Source organism: Salmo trutta, chromosome 12 (assembly GCF_901001165.1).
Source record: "Salmo trutta chromosome 12, fSalTru1.1, whole genome shotgun sequence".
Taxonomy (NCBI): Eukaryota; Metazoa; Chordata; class Actinopteri; order Salmoniformes; family Salmonidae; genus Salmo; species Salmo trutta.
This window is the reverse complement of record NC_042968.1, coordinates 48,258,547-48,277,967: the sequence shown is the minus strand read 5'-3', so window position 1 is coordinate 48,277,967 and position 19,421 is coordinate 48,258,547. Positions and strand designations below refer to the sequence as shown.

General features: G+C 47.6%; 2 protein-coding genes across 3 annotated transcripts in view; both read right to left on the bottom strand.

The window, feature by feature from the left end:
- Nucleotides 1–6,064: 6,064 nt before the first annotated feature.
- On the bottom strand, nucleotides 6,065–7,894 carry LOC115202558 (uncharacterized). The gene is made up of 3 exons (XM_029766679.1): nucleotides 7,886–7,894; nucleotides 7,027–7,670; nucleotides 6,065–6,964 (listed from the first exon to the last, which is right to left on the bottom strand). Exons 1-3 carry the CDS (start codon nucleotides 7,892–7,894, stop codon nucleotides 6,694–6,696), a joined length of 924 nt encoding a protein of 307 aa, XP_029622539.1. The 3' UTR covers nucleotides 6,065–6,693.
- slc7a10a (solute carrier family 7 member 10a) overlaps nucleotides 6,070–19,421 on the bottom strand; it is a 79,353-nt gene continuing 66,001 nt past the window's right edge. For both annotated transcript variants that reach the window (XM_029768619.1, XM_029768621.1), the window contains one exon: nucleotides 6,070–11,099. In XM_029768619.1, the coding sequence (XP_029624479.1) occupies nucleotides 10,996–11,099 (104 nt within the window). In that variant the 3' untranslated portion in view covers nucleotides 6,070–10,995. The remainder of the gene's footprint in view (nucleotides 11,100–19,421) is intronic.

Genomic DNA, 19,421 nt, shown 5'->3' with positions numbered 1-19,421 from the left:
GCTCATTCTTTTTCATGTTCTTCCTGTGCCATCCAAATGTGTGCATAGCCTAGTCAGCGGTCAGTTATATCAGGCTAGGTAGCATGACTAGCTAACTAAACAATGTTGTTTGTTATCAAACCCCCCACCCAAAATTGATTGTTCGTGAGTAGTTGAAAGCGGCCCCGCGAATGGCGCACAAATCCACGGCAGGAAGAAAGAACATCGCTCCGGTAATATTGGCTATAACTTTGACATGATTTGTGCTAGAGACACACGGTCTTCAGCGACGTAAAGGAGCTCCATGTAAAGGCACAAACATTGACTGTAGCTGTGTTGTGTTCTGCCTTTAAAAGGTTCCTTGCGGAAACGTGTGCTTTAAAAGGTTCCTTGCGGAAACGTGTTCTTGTAAAGATTCCTTGCGGAAACGTGTGCTTAAAAAGGTTCCTTGCTGGAAACGTGTGTTTTAAAAGGTTCCTTGTGGAAACGTGTGCTTAAAAAGGTTCCTAGCGGTAAAGAAATGGATTAATGGTGTTTCCCCCCAAAAAATGTAAGCTGATAATAAATGTCACGCATTAACACGTTATAAACATGTTAACTTTGACAACCCTAATATGTATAATTATATACAGAATATATATAAAAAATGTGTTTCCCCCTCTGATGAGAGCTGTACATATGTGTACACTTTTGTATAAGTGAGTTAGTATCTCTCATTCTTTAAACTATTTGAAAACCAGACTTGAAAGTTGCCATGAGAGAGATAGTGAGATTGACTGACTGATTGACTGACTGCAGAGGTAAGCTGTTGCTGAAACAACACTGTACAGCCTTCTGATGGTCTCTACATAGATATCCCAAATGGCACCCTATTCCCTATATAGTGCACTCCTTTTAACCAGAGCCCTATGGCACCCCATTCCCTATCTAGTGCACTACTTTTAACCAGAGCCCAATGGCACCCTATTCCCTATATAGTGCACTACTTTTAACCAGAGCCCTATGGCACCCTATTCCCTATACAGTGCACTACTTTTAACCAGAGCCCAATGGCACCCTATTCCCTATCTAGTGCACTACTTTAGACCAGAGCCCTATGGCACCCTATTCCCTATATAGTGCACTACTTTAGACCAGAGCCCTGTGGCACCCTATTCCCTATATAGTGCACTACTTTAGACCAGAGCCCTATGGCACCCTATTCCCTATCTAGTGCACTACTTTTAACCAGAGCCCTATAGCACCCTATTCCCTATATAGTGCACTAATTTTAACCAGGCCCCTTTTGAGATGCAGAACCAAGTGTGTTCTTGTGCTTGACTTTGATAAAACGGACTGTGATAAGACTTGTGGTAACGTCTCTCTAGTCAACAGAAAAGGTCCACTGCTTTCACATTGTTGCTGACACTAAACTCCCTATGCAGGCAGCAGCTCACCTGATACACCCTGATACCTACCACTGATGATAGTAGAGATACCACTGATGATAGTAGAGATACCACTGATGATAGTAGAGGAACCACTGATGATAGTAGAGATACCACTGATGATAGTAGAGGTACCTACCACTGATGATAGTAGAGATACCACTGATGATAGTAGAGATACCACTGATGATAGTAGAGGTACCTACCACTGATGATAGTAGAGGTACCACTGATGATAGTAGAGATACCACTGATGATAGTAGAGGTACCTACCACTGATGATAGTAGAGATACCACTGATGATAGTAGAGATACCACTGATGATAGTAGAGGTACCACTGATGATAGTAGAGATACCACTGATGATAGTAGAGGTACCACTGATGATAGTAGAGATACCACTGATGATAGTAGAGGAACCACTGATGATAGTAGAGGTACCACTGATGATAGTAGAGATACCACTGATGATAGTAGAGGTACCACTGATGATAGTAGAGGTACCACTGATGATAGTAGATATACCACTGATGATAGTAGAGGAACCACTGATGATAGTAGAGATACCACTGATGATAGTAGAGATACCACTGATGATAGTAGAGATACCACTGATGATAGTAGAGGTACCACTGATGATAGTAGAGGTACCTACCACTGATGATAGTAGAGATACCACTGATGATAGTAGAGGTACGTACCACTGATGATAGTAGAGATACCACTGATGATAGTAGAGGTACCACTGATGATAGTAGAGGTACCTACCACTGATGATAGTAGAGATACCACTGATGATAGTAGAGGAACCACTGATGATAGTAGAGGTACCACTGATGATAGTAGAGGAACCACTGATGATAGTAGAGATACCACTGATGATAGTAGAGATACCACTGATGATAGTAGAGGAACCACTGATGATAGTAGAGATACCACTGATGATAGTAGAGATACCACTGATGATAGTAGAGATACCTACCACTGATGATAGTAGAGGTACCTACCACTGATGATAGTAGAGATACCACTGATGATAGTAGAGATACCACTGATGATAGTAGAGATACCACTGATGATAGTAGAGGAACCACTGATGATAGTAGAGGTACCACTGATGATAGTAGAGATACCACTGATGATAGTAGAGATACCACTGATGATAGTAGAGATACCACTGATGATAGTAGAGATACCACTGATGATAGTAGAGATACCACTGATGATAGTAGAGGTACCACTGATGATAGTAGAGATACCACTGATGATAGTAGAGGTACCTACCACTGATGATAGTAGAGATACCACTGATGATAGTAGAGATACCACTGATGATAGTAGAGGAACCACTGATGATAGTAGAGGTACCTACCACTGATGATAGTAGAGATACCACTGATGATAGTAGAGGTACCACTGATGATAGTAGAGATACCACTGATGATAGTAGAGATACCACTGATGATAGTAGAGATACCACTGATGATAGTAGAGGAACCACTGATGATAGTAGAGGAACCACTGATGATAGTAGAGGTACCACTGATGATAGTAGAGGTACCACTGATGATAGTAGAGATACCACTGATGATAGTAGAGATACCACTGATGATAGTAGAGGTACCTACCACTGATGATAGTAGAGATACCACTGATGATAGTAGAGATACCACTGATGATAGTAGAGATACCACTGATGATAGTAGAGGTACCTACCACTGATGATAGTAGAGATACCACTGATGATAGTAGAGGTACCACTGATGATAGTAGAGGTACCTACCACTGATGATAGTAGAGGTACCACTGATGATAGTAGAGATACCACTGATGATAGTAGAGATACCACTGATGATAGTAGAGGAACCACTGATGATAGTAGAGGTACCACTGATGATAGTAGAGGTACCACTGATGATAGTAGAGATACCACTGATGATAGTAGAGATACCACTGATGATAGTAGAGGTACCACTGATGATAGTAGAGATACCACTGATGATAGTAGAGATACCACTGATGATAGTAGAGGTACAACTGATGATAGTAGAGGAACCACTGATGATAGTAGAGATACCACTGATGATAGTAGAGGAACCACTGATGATAGTAGAGATACCACTGATGATAGTAGAGATACCACTGATGATAGTAGAGATACCACTGATGATAGTAGAGGTACCTACCACTGATGATAGTAGAGGAACCACTGATGATAGTAGAGATACCACTGATGATAGTAGAGGTACCACTGATGATAGTAGAGATACCACTGATGATAGTAGAGATACCACTGATGATAGTAGAGGTACCACTGATGATAGTAGAGATACCACTGATGATAGTAGAGGTACCACTGATGATAGTAGAGGAACCACTGATGATAGTAGAGATACCACTGATGATAGTAGAGATACCACTGATGATAGTAGAGATACCACTGATGATAGTAGAGGTACCTACCACTGATGATAGTAGAGGAACCACTGATGATAGTAGAGATACCACTGATGATAGTAGAGATACCACTGATGATAGTAGAGATACCTACCACTGATGATAGTAGAGATACCACTGATGATAGTAGAGATACCACTGATGATAGTAGAGGTACCACTGATGATAGTAGAGGTACCACTGATGATAGTAGAGGAACCACTGATGATAGTAGAGGTACCACTGATGATAGTAGAGATACCACTGATGATAGTAGAGGTACCTACCACTGATGATAGTAGAGATGCCACTGATTACAGTAGAGATACCACTGATGATAGTAGAGATACCACTGATGATAGTAGAGGTACCTACCACTGATGATAGTAGAGGAACCACTGATGATAGTAGAGGTACCACTGATGATAGTAGAGATACCACTGATGATAGTAGAGGAACCACTGATGATAGTAGAGATACCACTGATGATAGTAGAGATACCACTGATGATAGTAGAGATACCACTGATGATAGTAGAGGTACCTACCACTGATGATAGTAGAGGAACCACTGATGATAGTAGAGATACCACTGATGATAGTAGAGATACCACTGATGATAGTAGAGATACCACTGATGATAGTAGAGGTACCACTGATGATAGTAGAGATACCACTGATGATAGTAGAGATACCACTGATGATAGTAGAGGTACCACTGATGATAGTAGAGGTACCTACCACTGATGATAGTAGAGATACCACTGATGATAGTAGAGATACCACTGATGATAGTAGAGATACCACTGATGATAGTAGAGGTACCTACCACTGATGATAGTAGAGATACCACTGATGATAGTAGAGATACCACTGATGATAGTAGAGATACCACTGATGATAGTAGAGGTACCACTGATGATAGTAGAGGAACCACTGATGATAGTAGAGGAACCACTGATGATAGTAGAGATACCACTGATGATAGTAGAGATACCACTGATGATAGTAGAGGTACCACTGATGATAGTAGAATTACCTACCACTGATGATAGTAGAGGAACCACTGATGATAGTAGAGATACCACTGATGATAGTAGAGATACCACTGATGATAGTAGAGGTACCTACCACTGATGATAGTAGAGGTACCACTGATGATAGTAGAGATACCACTGATGATAGTAGAGATACCACTGATGATAGTAGAGGTACCTACCACTGATGATAGTAGAGATACCACTGATGATAGTAGAGATACCACTGATGATAGTAGAGATACCACTGATGATAGTAGAGATACCACTGATGATAGTAGAGGTACCTACCACTGATGATAGTAGAGATACCACTGATGATAGTAGAGATACCACTGATGATAGTAGAGGTACCTACCACTGATGATAGTAGAGGAACCACTGATGATAGTAGAGATACCACTGATGATAGTAGAGATACCACTGATGATAGTAGAGATACCACTGATGATAGTAGAGATACCACTGATGATAGTAGAGGTACCTACCACTGATGATAGTAGAGATACCACTGATGATAGTAGAGGTACCACTGATGATAGTAGAGATACCACTGATGATAGTAGAGATACCACTGATGATAGTAGAGATACCACTGATGATAGTAGAGATACCACTGATGATAGTAGAGGTACCTACCACTGATGATAGTAGAGGTACCACTGATGATAGTAGAGATACCACTGATGATAGTAGAGATACCACTGATGATAGTAGAGATACCACTGATGATAGTAGAGGTACCACTGATGATAGTAGAGATACCACTGATGATAGTAGAGATACCACTGATGATAGTAGAGATACCACTGATGATAGTAGAGATACCACTGATGATAGTAGAGGAACCACTGATGATAGTAGAGGAACCACTGATGATAGTAGAGGAACCACTGATGATAGTAGAGATACCACTGATGATAGTAGAGATACCACTGATGATAGTAGAGATACCACTGATGATAGTAGAGGTACCACTGATGATAGTAGAGGAACCACTGATGATAGTAGAGATACCACTGATGATAGTAGAGGAACCACTGATGATAGTAGAGGAACCACTGATGATAGTAGAGATACCACTGATGATAGTAGAGATACCACTGATGATAGTAGAGATACCACTGATGATAGTAGAGGTATCACATAAACACACACAAATAATTTTGGAAAATATAAATATCACTTTTGTTTTTTCACAATTATATTTAATAAGCTATTATTGTTATCCTCATACATTTTATATTATTTTACAAAACAGAAAAGTTCACCAAAAGTCACACCGTAGTTACAGTACGTGTGTATAGCATGTATCACAAGACGTCGGAGGAATTCGATGTTTACCATGAATCCCTGACACTTTTACTTGACACAATATTTACACTGTTGTGTTGAGCTAACAATGCGCCTCACTGTGGCTGGAAGGAAACTGCAGAAAATACACACAGACATGTTTACAGTATTAGGAAGGAAACTGCAGAAAACACATAGACATGTTTACAGTATTAGGAAGGAAACTGCAGAAAAACACACAGACATGTTTTACAGTATTAGGAAGGAAACTGCAGAAAAACACACAGAAATGTTTACAGTATTAGGAAGGAAACTGCAGAAAAACACACAGACATGTTTACAGTATTCGCATTGAGGGTGTGGGTGCGTTCCCGAGTCACAATGCCCGGAGAGGTTTTTTTAACATCTCAGGCAGCTCGTAAATATGACGTATTGTAATCTTCTGAGATGTGCATCATGACTGCAAAAACAGACCACCTGGAACACACCCAGTGTGTGTGTGAAGCAGCAGACCCACACCGTTCACGGAGAAGTCCTGGTGAACTCCACAGCATGCAGAGGAAAGGAGGAGGGACTAGGGACACACAGACTGTAGAGGACTAGGAACACACAGAGACTGTCTGTAGAGGAGGAGGGACACACAGAGACTGTCTGTAGAGGAGGAGGGACACACAGAGACTGTCTGTAGAGGAAGAGGGACACACAGTGACTGTCTGTAGAGGAAGAGGGACACACAGTGACTGTCTGTAGAGGAGGAGGGACACACAGAGACTGTCTGTAGAGGAAGAGGGACCCACAGAGACTGTCTGTAGAGGAGGAGGGACACACAGAGACTGTCTGTAGAGGAGGAGGGACACACAGTGACTGTCTGTAGAGGAGGAGGGACTAGGGACACACAGTGACTGTCTGTAGAGGAGGAGGGACACACAGAGACTGTCTGTAGAGGAAGAGGGACACACAGAGACTGTCTGTAGAGGAGGAGGGACACACAGAGACTGTCTGTAGAGGAAGAGGGACACACAGTGACTGTCTGTAGAGGAGGAGGGACTAGGGACACACAGTGACTGTCTGTAGAGGAGGAGGGACACACAGAGACTGTCTGTAGAGGAGGAGGGACACACAGAGACTGTCTGTAGAGGACTAGGGACACACAGAGACTGTCTGTAGAGGAGGAGGGACACACAGAGACTGTCTGTAGAGGAAGAAGGACACACAGAGACTGTCTGTAGAGGAGGAGGGACTAGGGACACACAGAGACTGTCTGTAGAGGAGGAGGGACACACAGAGACTGTCTGTAGAGGAGGAGGGACTAGGGACACACAGAGACTGTCTGTAGAGGAGGAGGGACACACAGAGACTGTCTGTAGAGGAGGAGGGACACACAGAGACTGTCTGTAGAGGACTAGGGACACACAGAGACTGTCTGTAGAGGAGGGACACACAGAGACTGTCTGTAGAGGAAGAAGGACACACAGAGACTGTCTGTAGAGGAGGAGGGACTAGGGACACACAGAGACTGTCTGTAGAGGAGGAGGGACACACAGAGACTGTCTGTAGAGGAGGAGGGACTAGGGACACACAGAGACTGTCTGTAGAGGAGGAGGGACACACAGAGACTGTCTGTAGAGGACTAGGGACACACAGAGACTGTCTGTAGAGGAGGAGGGACACAGTGACTGTCTGTGAGACCAGAAATGGACAGCATTTGTAGAACCAGAGCCATATCTTTAGCCTGATATTGGTCTCTGTGTGTGACTCTGTGTAAGGCCTTTAAGACACATGCATGGTCTGTAACATCTGTAACAGTATAGCTAGTTATTCACACAGAGGACAAAACAAGGATTTCATGCTGTTATGTTTGTGAGAATGGGAATATGCTTCCACAGTGGGTGGAATATGCTTCCACAGTGGGTGGAATATGCTTCCACAGTGGGTGGAATATGCTTCCACAGTGGGTGGAATATGCTTCCACAGTGGGTGGAATATGCTTCCACAGTGGGTGGAATATGCTTCCACAGTGGGTGGAATATGCTTCCAGTGAAGCCATTTTTGAAAGTACTGTCTGGAACACAGCGGATTAGATAAGGAAGTGGATCCAATTCTGAAAGAACCGTCTGGAACACAGAGGATTAGATAAGGAAGTGGGTCCACTTGAATTAACTCTGTGGACTCATCAATTCATAATGATTGGCAGTGCTGTTTATAGGCAGATGGGCAGGAAGCATCCCTTGGTATTAGTGGCATAGTTCCTTACCCCTCTGCATTTAAAAAAAAACCCTGCAGAGAGATTCAAAGTGCAAAACCTCAGTCCTCACTATCTAGTGTTGCAGGCTATAAAAAGGCAATAAAAAGCATGAACATTCCTAGGCTTCGTTCCTAACGGTACCCTATTCCCTATGTAGTGCACAAAAGTAATGCACTATCAAGGGAATAGGGTGCCATTTGGGATGCAGATGGTATCCCATCAACACCAAAACTCTAGAAGTTAGTACAGGGAAAACAGCTCAGTGGAAGTCATGGGAAGTAGTAGGAAATACAGCCAAAGGAAAACCACTGCAACTACTACTGTACCTCATGGAATAGTACACAGTTTAAACTTAATATCACCACAAAATCAATAGGCCGCATCAAATAATTATTATATATATTTTTTTAACTATCCCCACTTGTAAGGCACAATAAAATTGACAAAGATTAGACTCATTTCAAAAACAAATACTACAAAAAAAAATCAAGAAAACAAATATCTCATAAAACAAAAGTTCCTTGAGTATGGTGTCTTGGCATTGGCTGTCTAGTGAAGTGAAGGGGAGGGTGTATCGACCAATACAACCTTTACTGATCCCTGATGCCCCTCCCACTAAACACAGCCTGGAGACAGCCTCTCAGAAGTACCAGGATGGAAGAGCCTGGAGACGGCCTCTCAGAAGTACCAGGATGGAAGAGCCTGGAGACGGCCTCTCAGAAGTACCAGGATGGAAGAGCCTGGAGACGGCCTCTCAGAAGTACCAGGATGGAAGAGCCTGGAGACAGCCTCTCAGAAGTACCAGGATGGAAGAGCCTGGAGACGGCCTCTCAGAAGTACCAGGATGGAAGAGCCTGGAGACGGCCTCTCAGAAGTACCAGGATGGAAGAGCCTGGAGACGGCCTCTCAGAAGTACCAGGATGGAAGAGCCTGGAGACGGCCTCTCAGAAGTACCAGGATGGAAGAGCCTGGAGACGGCCTCTCAGAAGTACCAGGATGGAAGAGCCTGGAGACGGCCTCTCAGAAGTACCAGGATGGAAGAGCCTGGAGACGGCCTCTCAGAAGTACCAGGATGGAAGAGCCTGGAGACGGCCTCTCAGAAGTACCAGGATGGAAGAGCCTGGAGACAGCCTCTCAGAAGTACCAGGATGGAAGAGCCTGGAGACAGCCTCTCAGAAGTACCAGGATGGAAGAGCCTGGAGACGGCCTTTCAGAAGTACCAGGATGGAAACTCTCTCTTTACTCTTGAGGAGAGACCCTTGTGTGGCCCAAAATAGTACTCTATTCCCTATGTAGTGCACTACTTTACACCAGGGCCCATGGTGCTTTGGTCAAAAGTAGTGCACTATCATAGGGAATAGGGTGCCAGTTGGGGACGCATCCAGGGAGTAGAAGGCAACGAACAGAAAGAGGTTTAAAAAGTTCCTGGTAGGCAGAGGGATCAGACCGTTCTGGTAGGCAGAGGGATCAGACCGTTCTGGCAGGCAGAGGGATCAGACCGTTCTGGTAGGCAGAGGGATCAGACCGTTCTGGCAGGCAGAGGGATCAGACAGTTCTGGTAGGCAGAGGGATCAGACCGTTCTGGTAGGCAGAGGGATCAGACCGTTCTGGTAGGCAGAGGGATCAGACCGTTCTGGTAGGCAGAGGGATCAGACCGTTCTGGCAGCTCATCCCCTGTTAGATGGACGGAGGGAGAGAGGTGTTCAGTCGTTGTGTTTATCGGAGGCTGTGAGGAGGGGCTCGTTCAGTTGTTGTGTTTATCGGAGGCTGTGATGGGGGCTCGTTCAGTTGTTGTGTTTATTGGAGGCTGTGAGGAGGGGCTCGTTCAGTTGTTGTGTTTATCGGAGGCTGTGAGGAGGGGGCTTGTTCAGTCGTTGTGTTTATCCGAGGCTGTGAGGAGGGGCTCGTTCAGTTGTTGTGTTTATCGGAGGCTGTGAGGGAGGGGCTCGTTCAGTTGTTGTGTTTATCGGAGGCTGTGAGGGAGGGGCTCGTTCAGTTGTTGTGTTTATCGGAGGCTGTGAGGAGGGGGCTCGTTCAGTTGTTGTGTTTATTGGAGGCTGTGAGGGAGGGGCTCGTTCAGTCGTTGTGTTTATCGGAGGCTGTGAGGAGGGGGCTTGTTCAGTCGTTGTGTTTATCCGAGGCTGTGAGGAGGGGCTCGTTCAGTTGTTGTGTTTATCGGAGGCTGTGAGGAGAGGGGCTCGTTCAGTCGTTGTGTTTATTGGAGGCTGTGAGGAGGGGGGTCGTTCAGTTGTTGTGTTTATCGGAGGCTGTGAGGGAGGGGCTCGTTTAGTTGTTGTGTTTATTGGAGGCTGTGAGGAGGGGGGCTCGTTCAGTCGTTGTGTTTATCGGAGGCTATGAGGAGGGGGCTCGTTCAGTCGTTGTGTTTATCCGAGGCTGTGAGGAGGGGCTCGTTCAGTTGTTGTGTTTATCGGAGGCTGTGAGGGAGGGGCTCGTTCAGTTGTTGTGTTTATTGGAGGCTGTGAGGAGGGGGGCTCGTTCAGTCGTTGTGTTTATCGGAGGCTGTGAGGGAGGGGCTCGTTCAGTTGTTGTGTTTATCCGAGGCTGTGATGGGGGCTCGTTCAGTCGTTGTGTTTATCGGAGGCTGTGAGGGGGGTGATCTCCGACAGGTCTTCTTGGGGGAACACCACGAAACACAGCTTCTGACCCACGTAGGTCACACACTCTGGAACAGAACAGACAGGCAGCGAGGTCAGAGACGTATAGAGTAAAATCACTGACTTCAACTCAACATGATAATGTTTGGGTGTCTTCTGGAAAAGCAGACTTGTACGGCCCTCTAGTGGTACATCACAACTTCATGACAAAAATGTCATTCTGCTGTAAGACACATATTCTGTAGATGGCAGCATTTCATTCTGCTGTAAGACACTGATAAGGGAATTTATATGCCTAAAGGTAATGACTAAACAATTCCACCCTGAAACGTAATTATGACATTATGTAACATATATAATGAATAATTACACAAACGTAACTATTAGTAATCATTCGATTCTGTAACATGTATAATGAATTAGAATGATAAACTTCAGTCTAAAAAGGTTTGGTCGAGACAAGTAGAAATGTGTGTGTGTGTTAGTGTGACTAAGAAAATACCGAGAACAATTAAACTGTGTCTGACCTGACCTGGTTAGAACTCTGAGAAACTTACGACAGGACAGGGAGTTCTTTCAAGGTTCCTCTAATCTCGAACCATGGGGAAGGATACAATCCACCTACTGTTCGTGTGTATGTATGTGCGTAAGTAGGGAGTGAGTTATAAAATGGACTTTAGAACGTTTTCGTGAATAAACTGTACGAACCTTTTGCATAACCTGAGTCTTTGCCTAATTATTATTAAACCCGGGGTCTTAAAAACCTCGGGAATTAGTCAAAGCTTTAATAATTGTTAGTTATTATCATTGGGATTAAAAATTCTCGTGACAGAAACATATTCTGCAGATGGCAGCATTTCATTCTGCTGCCTTATCAGTGTCGATGCAGAGACGGCAGCATGTCATTCTGCTGCCTTATCAGTGTCGACGCAGAGATGGCAGCATGTCATTCTGCTGCCTTATCGGTGTCGATGCAGAGACGGCAGCATGTCACTCTGCTGCCTTATCAGTGTCGACGCAGAGACGGCAGACAATCATTCTGCTGCCTTATCAGTGTCGATACAGAGACGGCAGACAATCATTCTGCTGCCTTATCAGTGTCGATACAGAGACGGCAGCATGTCACTCTGCTGCCTTATCAGCGTCGATACAGAGACGGCAGCATGTCACTCTGCTGCCTTATCGGTGTCGATGCAGACACCGCAGCATGTCACTCTGCTACCTTATCGGTGTCGACGCAGAGACGGCAGCATGTCACTCTGCTGCCTTATCGGTGTCGACGCAGAGACGGCAGGATGTCATTCTGCTGCCTTATCGGTGTCGACGCAGAGACGGCAGCATGTCAGTCTGCTGCCTTATCAGTGTCGATGTAGAGACGGCAGCATGTCACTCTGCTGCCTTATCAGTGTCGATACAGAGACGGCAGCATGTAATTCTGCTGCCTTATCGGTGTCGACGCAGAGACGGCAGCATGTCATTCTGCTGCCTTATCGGTGTCAACGCAGAGACGGCAGCATGTCACTCTGCTGCCTTATCACTGTCGATACAGAGACTGCAGCATGTCACTCTGCTGCCTTGTCAGTGTCGACGCAGAGATGGCAGCATGTCACTCTGCTGCCTTATCAGTGTCGATGCAGAGACGGCAGCATGTCATTCTGCTACCTTATCAGTGTCGATACAGAGACGGCAGCATGTCACTCTGCTGCCTTATCGGTGTCGATACAGAGACGGCAGCATGTCATTCGGCATCATGTCACTCTGCTGCCTTATCAGTGTCGATGCAGAGACGGCAGCATGTCATTCGGCAGCATGTCACTCTGCTGCCTTATCAGTGTCGATGCAGAGACTGCAGCATGTCACTCTGCTGCCTTATCAGTGTCGATACAAAGACGGCAGCATGTCACTCTGCTGCCTTATCAGTGTCGATACAGAGACGGCAGCATGTCATTCTGCTGCCTTATCGGTGTCGACGCAGAGACGGTAGCATGTCATTCTGCTGCCTTATCGGTGTCGACGCAGAGACGGCAGCATGTCACTCTGCTGCCTTATCAGTGTCGATACAGAGACTGCAGCATGTCACTCTGCTGCCTTATCAGTGTCGACGCAGAGATGGCAGCATGTCACTCTGCTGCCTTATCAGTGTCGATGCAGAGACGGCAGCATGTCATTCTGCTTCCTTATCAGTGTCGATACAGAGACGGCAGCATGTCACTCTGCTGCCTTATCGGTGTCGATACAGAGACGGCAGCATGTCATTCGGCAGCATGTCACTCTGCTGCCTTATCAGTGTCGATGCAGAGACTGCAGCATGTCACTCTGCTGCCTTATCAGTGTCGATACAGAGACGGCAGCATGTCACTCTGCTGCCTTATCAGTGTCGATGCAGAGACGGCAACATGTCATTCTGCTGCCTTATCGGTGTCGATGCAGAGACGGCAGCATGTCACTCTGCTGCCTTATCAGTGTCGATGCAGAGACGGCAGACAATTATTCTGCTGCCTTATCGGTGTCGATACAGAGATGGCAGCATGTCATTCTGCTGCCTTATCAGTGTCGATGCAGAGACGGCAGACAATCATTCTGCTGCCTTATCAGTGTCGATGCAGAGACGGCAGACGGTCATTCTGCTGCCTTATCAGTGTTGATACAGAGACGGCAGCATGTCACTCTGCTGCCTTATCAGTGTCGATACAGAGACGGCAGACAATCATTCTGCTGCCTTATCAGTGTCGATGCAGAGACGGCAGCATGTCACTCTGCTGCCTTATCAGTGTCGATACAGAGGTGGCAGCATGTCACTCTGCTGCCTTATCAGTGTCGATACAGAGACGGCAGCATGTCATTCGGCAGCATGTCACTCTGCTGCCTTATCAGTGTCGATGCAGAGACTGCAGCATGTCACTCTGCTGCCTTATCAGTGTCGATGCAGAGACGGCAGCATGTCACTCTGCTGCCTTATCGGTGTCGACGCAGAGACGGCAGCATGTCACTGTTGCCTTATCAGTGTCGATGCAGAGACGGCAGCATGTCATTCGGCAGCATGTCACTCTGCTGCCTTATCAGTGTCGATGCAGAGACTGCAGCATGTCACTCTGCTGCCTTATCGGTGTCGATGCAGAGACTGCAGCATGTCACTCTGCTGCCTTATCAGTGTCGACGCAGAGACGGCAGGATGTCATTCTGCTGCCTTATCAGTGTCGATACAGAGACGGCAGACAATCATTCTGCTGCCTTATCAGTGTCGATACAGAGATGGCAGCATGTCACTCTGCTGCCTTATCAGTGTCGACGCAGAGACGGCAGCATGTCATTCTGATGCCTTATCAGTGTCGATACAGAGACGGCAGCATGTCACTCTGCTGCCTTATCAGTGTCGACGCAGAGACGGCAGCATGTCACTCTGCTGCCTTATCAGTGTCGACGCAGAGACGGCAGCATGTCACTCTGCTGCCTTATAAGTGTCGATGCAGAGACGGCAGGATGTCATTCTGCTGCCTTATCGGTGTCGATACAGAGACGGCAGACAATCATTCTGCTGCCTTATCGGTGTCGATACAGAGGTGGCAGCATGTCATTCTGCTGCCTTATCGGTGTCGACACAGAGACGGCAGCATGTCACTCTGCTGCCTTATCAGTGTCGATACAGAGACTGCAGCATGTCACTCTGCTGCCTTATCAGTGTCGATGCAGAGACGGCAGCATGTCATTCTGCTACCTTATCAGTGTCGATACAGAGACGGCAGCATGTCACTTTGCTGCCTTATCGGTGTCGATACAGAGACGGCAGCATGTCATTCGGCAGCATGTCACTCTGCTGCCTTATCGGTGTCGACGCAGAGACGGCAGGATGTCACTCTGCTGCCTTATCGGTGTCGACGCAGAGACGGCAGGATGTCATTCTGCTGCCTTATCGGTGTCGATACAGAGACGGCAGACAATCATTCTGCTGCCTTATCAGTGTCGATACAGAGATGGCAGCATGTCACTCTGCTGCCTTATCAGTGTCGACGCAGAGACGGCAGCATGTCACTCTGCTGCCTTATCGGTGTTGACGCAAAGACGGCAGGATGTCATTCTGCTGCCTTATCGGTGTCGATACAGAGACGGCAGCATGTCACTCTGCTGCCTTATCAGTGTCGATGCAGAGACTGCAGCATGTCACTCTGCTGCCTTATCGGTGTCGATGCAGAGACTGCAGCATGTCACTCTGCTGCCTTATCAGTGTCGACGCAGAGACGGCAGGATGTCATTCTGCTGCCTTATCAGTGTCGATACAGAGACGGCAGACAATCATTCTGCTGCCTTATCAGTGTCGATACAGAGATGGCAGCATGTCACTCTGCTGCCTTATCAGTGTCGATACAGAGACGGCAGCATGTCACTCTGCTGCCTTATCAGTGTCGACGCAGAGACTGCAGCATGTCACTCTGCTGCCTTATCGGTGTCGATGCAGAGACTGCAGCATGTCACTCTGCTGCCTTATCAGTGTCGATGCAGAGACGGCAGCATGTCATTCGGCAGCATGTCACTCTGCTGCCTTATCAGTGTCGATGCAGAGACTGCAGCATGTCACTCTGCTGCCTTATCGGTGTCGATGCAGAGACTGCAGCATGTCACTCTGCTGCCTTATCAGTGTCGACGCAGAGACGGCAGGATGTCATTCTGCTGCCTTATCAGTGTCGATACAGAGACGGCAGACAATCATTCTGCTGCCTTATCAGTGTCGATACAGAGATGGCAGCATGTCACTCTGCTGCCTTATCAGTGTCGACGCAGAGACGGCAGCATGTCATTCTGATGCCTTATCAGTGTCGATACAGAGACGGCAGCATGTCACTCTGCTGCCTTATCAGTGTCGACGCAGAGACGGCAGCATGTCACTCTGCTGCCTTATCAGTGTCGACGCAGAGACGGCAGCATGTCACTCTGCTGCCTTATAAGTGTCGATGCAGAGACGGCAGGATGTCATTCTGCTGCCTTATCGGTGTCGATACAGAGACGGCAGACAATCATTCTGCTGCCTTATCGGTGTCGATACAGAGGTGGCAGCATGTCATTCTGCTGCCTTATCGGTGTCGACACAGAGATGGCAGCATGTCACTCTGCTGCCTTATCAGTGTCGATACAGAGACTGCAGCATGTCACTCTGCTGCCTTATCAGTGTCGATGCAGAGACGGCAGCATGTCATTCTGCTACCTTATCAGTGTCGATACAGAGACGGCAGCATGTCACTTTGCTGCCTTATCGGTGTCGATACAGAGACGGCAGCATGTCATTCGGCAGCATGTCACTCTGCTGCCTTATCGGTGTCGACGCAGAGACGGCAGGATGTCACTCTGCTGCCTTATCGGTGTCGACGCAGAGACGGCAGGATGTCATTCTGCTGCCTTATCGGTGTCGATACAGAGACGGCAGACAATCATTCTGCTGCCTTATCAGTGTCGATACAGAGATGGCAGCATGTCACTCTGCTGCCTTATCAGTGTCGACGCAGAGACGGCAGCATGTCACTCTGCTGCCTTATCGGTGTTGACGCAAAGACGGCAGGATGTCATTCTGCTGCCTTATCGGTGTCGATACAGAGACGGCAGCATGTCACTCTGCTGCCTTATCAGTGTCGATGCAGAGACTGCAGCATGTCACTCTGCTGCCTTATCGGTGTCGATGCAGAGACTGCAGCATGTCACTCTGCTGCCTTATCAGTGTCGACGCAGAGACGGCAGGATGTCATTCTGCTGCCTTATCAGTTTCGATACAGAGACGGCAGACAATCATTCTGCTGCCTTATCAGTGTCGATACAGAGATGGCAGCATGTCACTCTGCTGCCTTATCAGTGTCGATACAGAGACGGCAGCATGTCACTCTGCTGCCTTATCAGTGTCGACGCAGAGACTGAAGCATGTCACTCTGCTGCCTTATCGGTGTCGACGCAGAGACGGCAGCATGTCACTCTGCTGCCTTATCAGTGTCGATGCAGAGACGGCAGCATGTCATTCGGCAGCATGTCACTCTGCTGCCTTATCAGTGTCGATGCAGAGACTGCAGCATGTCACTCTGCTGCCTTATCGGTGTCGATGCAGAGACTGCAGCATGTCACTCTGCTGCCTTATCAGTGTCGACGCAGAGACGGCATGATGTCATTCTGCTGCCTTATCAGTGTCGATACAGAGACGGCAGACAATCATTCTGCTGCCTTATCAGTGTCGATGCAGAGACGGCAGCATGTCACTCTGCTGCCTTATCAGTGTCGATGAAGAGACGGCAGCATGTCACTCTGCTGCCTTATCGGTGTCGACGCAGAGGCGGCAGCATGTCACTCTGCTGCCTTATCGGTGTCGACGCAGAGGCGGCAGCATGTCACTCTGCTGCCTTATCGGTGTCGACGCAGAGGCGGCAGCATGTCACTCTGCTGCCTTATCAGTGTCGAAGCAGAGACGGCAGCATGTCATCCTGCTGCCTTATCGGTGTCGATGCAGAGACGGCAGCATGTCACTCTGCTGCCTTATCAGTGTCGATGCAGAGACGGCAGACAATCATTCTGCTGCCTTATCGGTGTCGATGCAGAGACGGCAGCATGTCACTCTGCTGCCTTATCAGTGTCGATGCAGAGACGGCAGCATGTCACTCTGCTGCCTTATCAGTGTCGACGAAGAGACGGCAGCATGTCATTCGGCAGCATGTCACTCTGCTGCCTTATCAGTGTCGAGGCAGAGACTGCAGCATGTCACTCTGCTGCCTTATCAGTGTCGATACAGAGACGGCAGCATGTCACTCTGCTGCCTTATCGGTGTCGACACAGAGACGGCAGCATGTCATTCTGCTGTCTTATCAGTGTCGATCGAGAGAGGGCATCATGTCATTCTGCTGCCTTATCAGTGTCGATGCAGAGACGGCAGACAATCATTCTGCTGCCTTATCAGTGTCGATGCAGAGACGGCAGGATGTCATTCTGCTGCCTTATCGGTGTCGATACAGAGACGGCAGACAATCATTCTGCTGCCTTATCGGTGTCGATACAGAGGTGGCAGCATGTCATTCTGCTGCCTTATCGGTGTCGACGCAGAGACGGCAGCATGTCACTCTGCTGCCTTATCAGTGTCGATACAGAGACTGCAGCATGTCACTCTGCTGCCTTATCAGTGTCGACGCAGAGATGGCAGCATGTCACTCTGCTGCCTTATCAGTGTCGATACAGAGATGGCAGCATGTCATTCGGCAGCATGTCACTCTGCTGCCTTATCAGTGTCGATGCAGAGACGGCAGCATGTCATTCGGCAGCATGTCACTCTGCTGCCTTATCAGTGTCGATGCAGATACGGCAGCATGTCATTCTGCTGCCTTATCGGTGTCGATGCAGAGACGGCAGCATGTCACTCTGCTGCCTTATCAGTGTCGATGCAGAGACGGCAGCATGTCATTCGGCAGCATGTCACTCTGCTGCCTTATCAGTGTCGATGCAGAGACGGCAGCATGTCATTCGGCAGCATGTCACTCTGCTGCCTTATCAGTGACGATGCAGAGACTGCAGCATGTCACTCTGCTGCCTTATCGGTGTCGATGCAGAGACTGCAGCATGTCACTCTGCTGCCTTATCAGTGTTGACGCAGAGACGGCAGGATGTCATTCTGCTGCCTCATCAGTGTCGATACAGAGACGGCAGACAATCATTCTGCTGCCTTATCAGTGTCGATACAGAGATGGCAGCATGTCACTCTGCTGCCTTATCAGTGTCGACGCAGAGACGGCAGCATGTCATTCTGATGCCTTATCAGTGTCGATACAGAGACGGCAGCATGTCACTCTGCTGCCTTATCAGTGTCGACTCAGAGACGGCAGCATGTCACTCTGCTGCCTTATCAGTGTCGACGCAGAGACGGCAGCATGTCACTCTGCTGCCTTATCAGTGTCGATGCAGAGACGTCAGGATGTCATTCTGCTGCCTTATCAGTGTCGATATAGAGGTGGCAGCATGTCATTCTGCTGCCTTATCGGTGTCGATACAGAGGTGGCAGCATGTCATTCTGCTGCCTTATCAGTGTCGATACAGAGGTGGCAGCATGTCACTCTGCTGCCTTATCAGTGTCGATACAGAGACGGCAGACAATCATTCTGCTGCCTTATCGGTGTCGATATAGAGGTGGCAGCATGTCATTCTGCTGCCTTATCGGTGTCGACGCAGAGACGGCAGCATATCACTCTGCTGCCTTATCAGTGTCGATACAGAGACTGCAGCATGTCACTCTGCTGCCTTATCAGTGTCGACGCAGAGATGGCAGACAATTATTCTGCTGCCTTATCAGTGTCGATACAGAGATGGCAGCATGTCATTCTGCTGCCTTATCAGTGTCGAGGCAGAGACGGCAGACAATCATTCTGCTGCCTTATCAG

Coding starts and splice junctions, on each gene's coding strand:
- LOC115202558 (XM_029766679.1), bottom strand. Junction 6,965..7,026: donor TCTACAGACAGTCACTGTGT/GTCCCTCCTCCT, acceptor CAGTCTCTGTGG/GTCCCTCTTCCTCTACAGAC.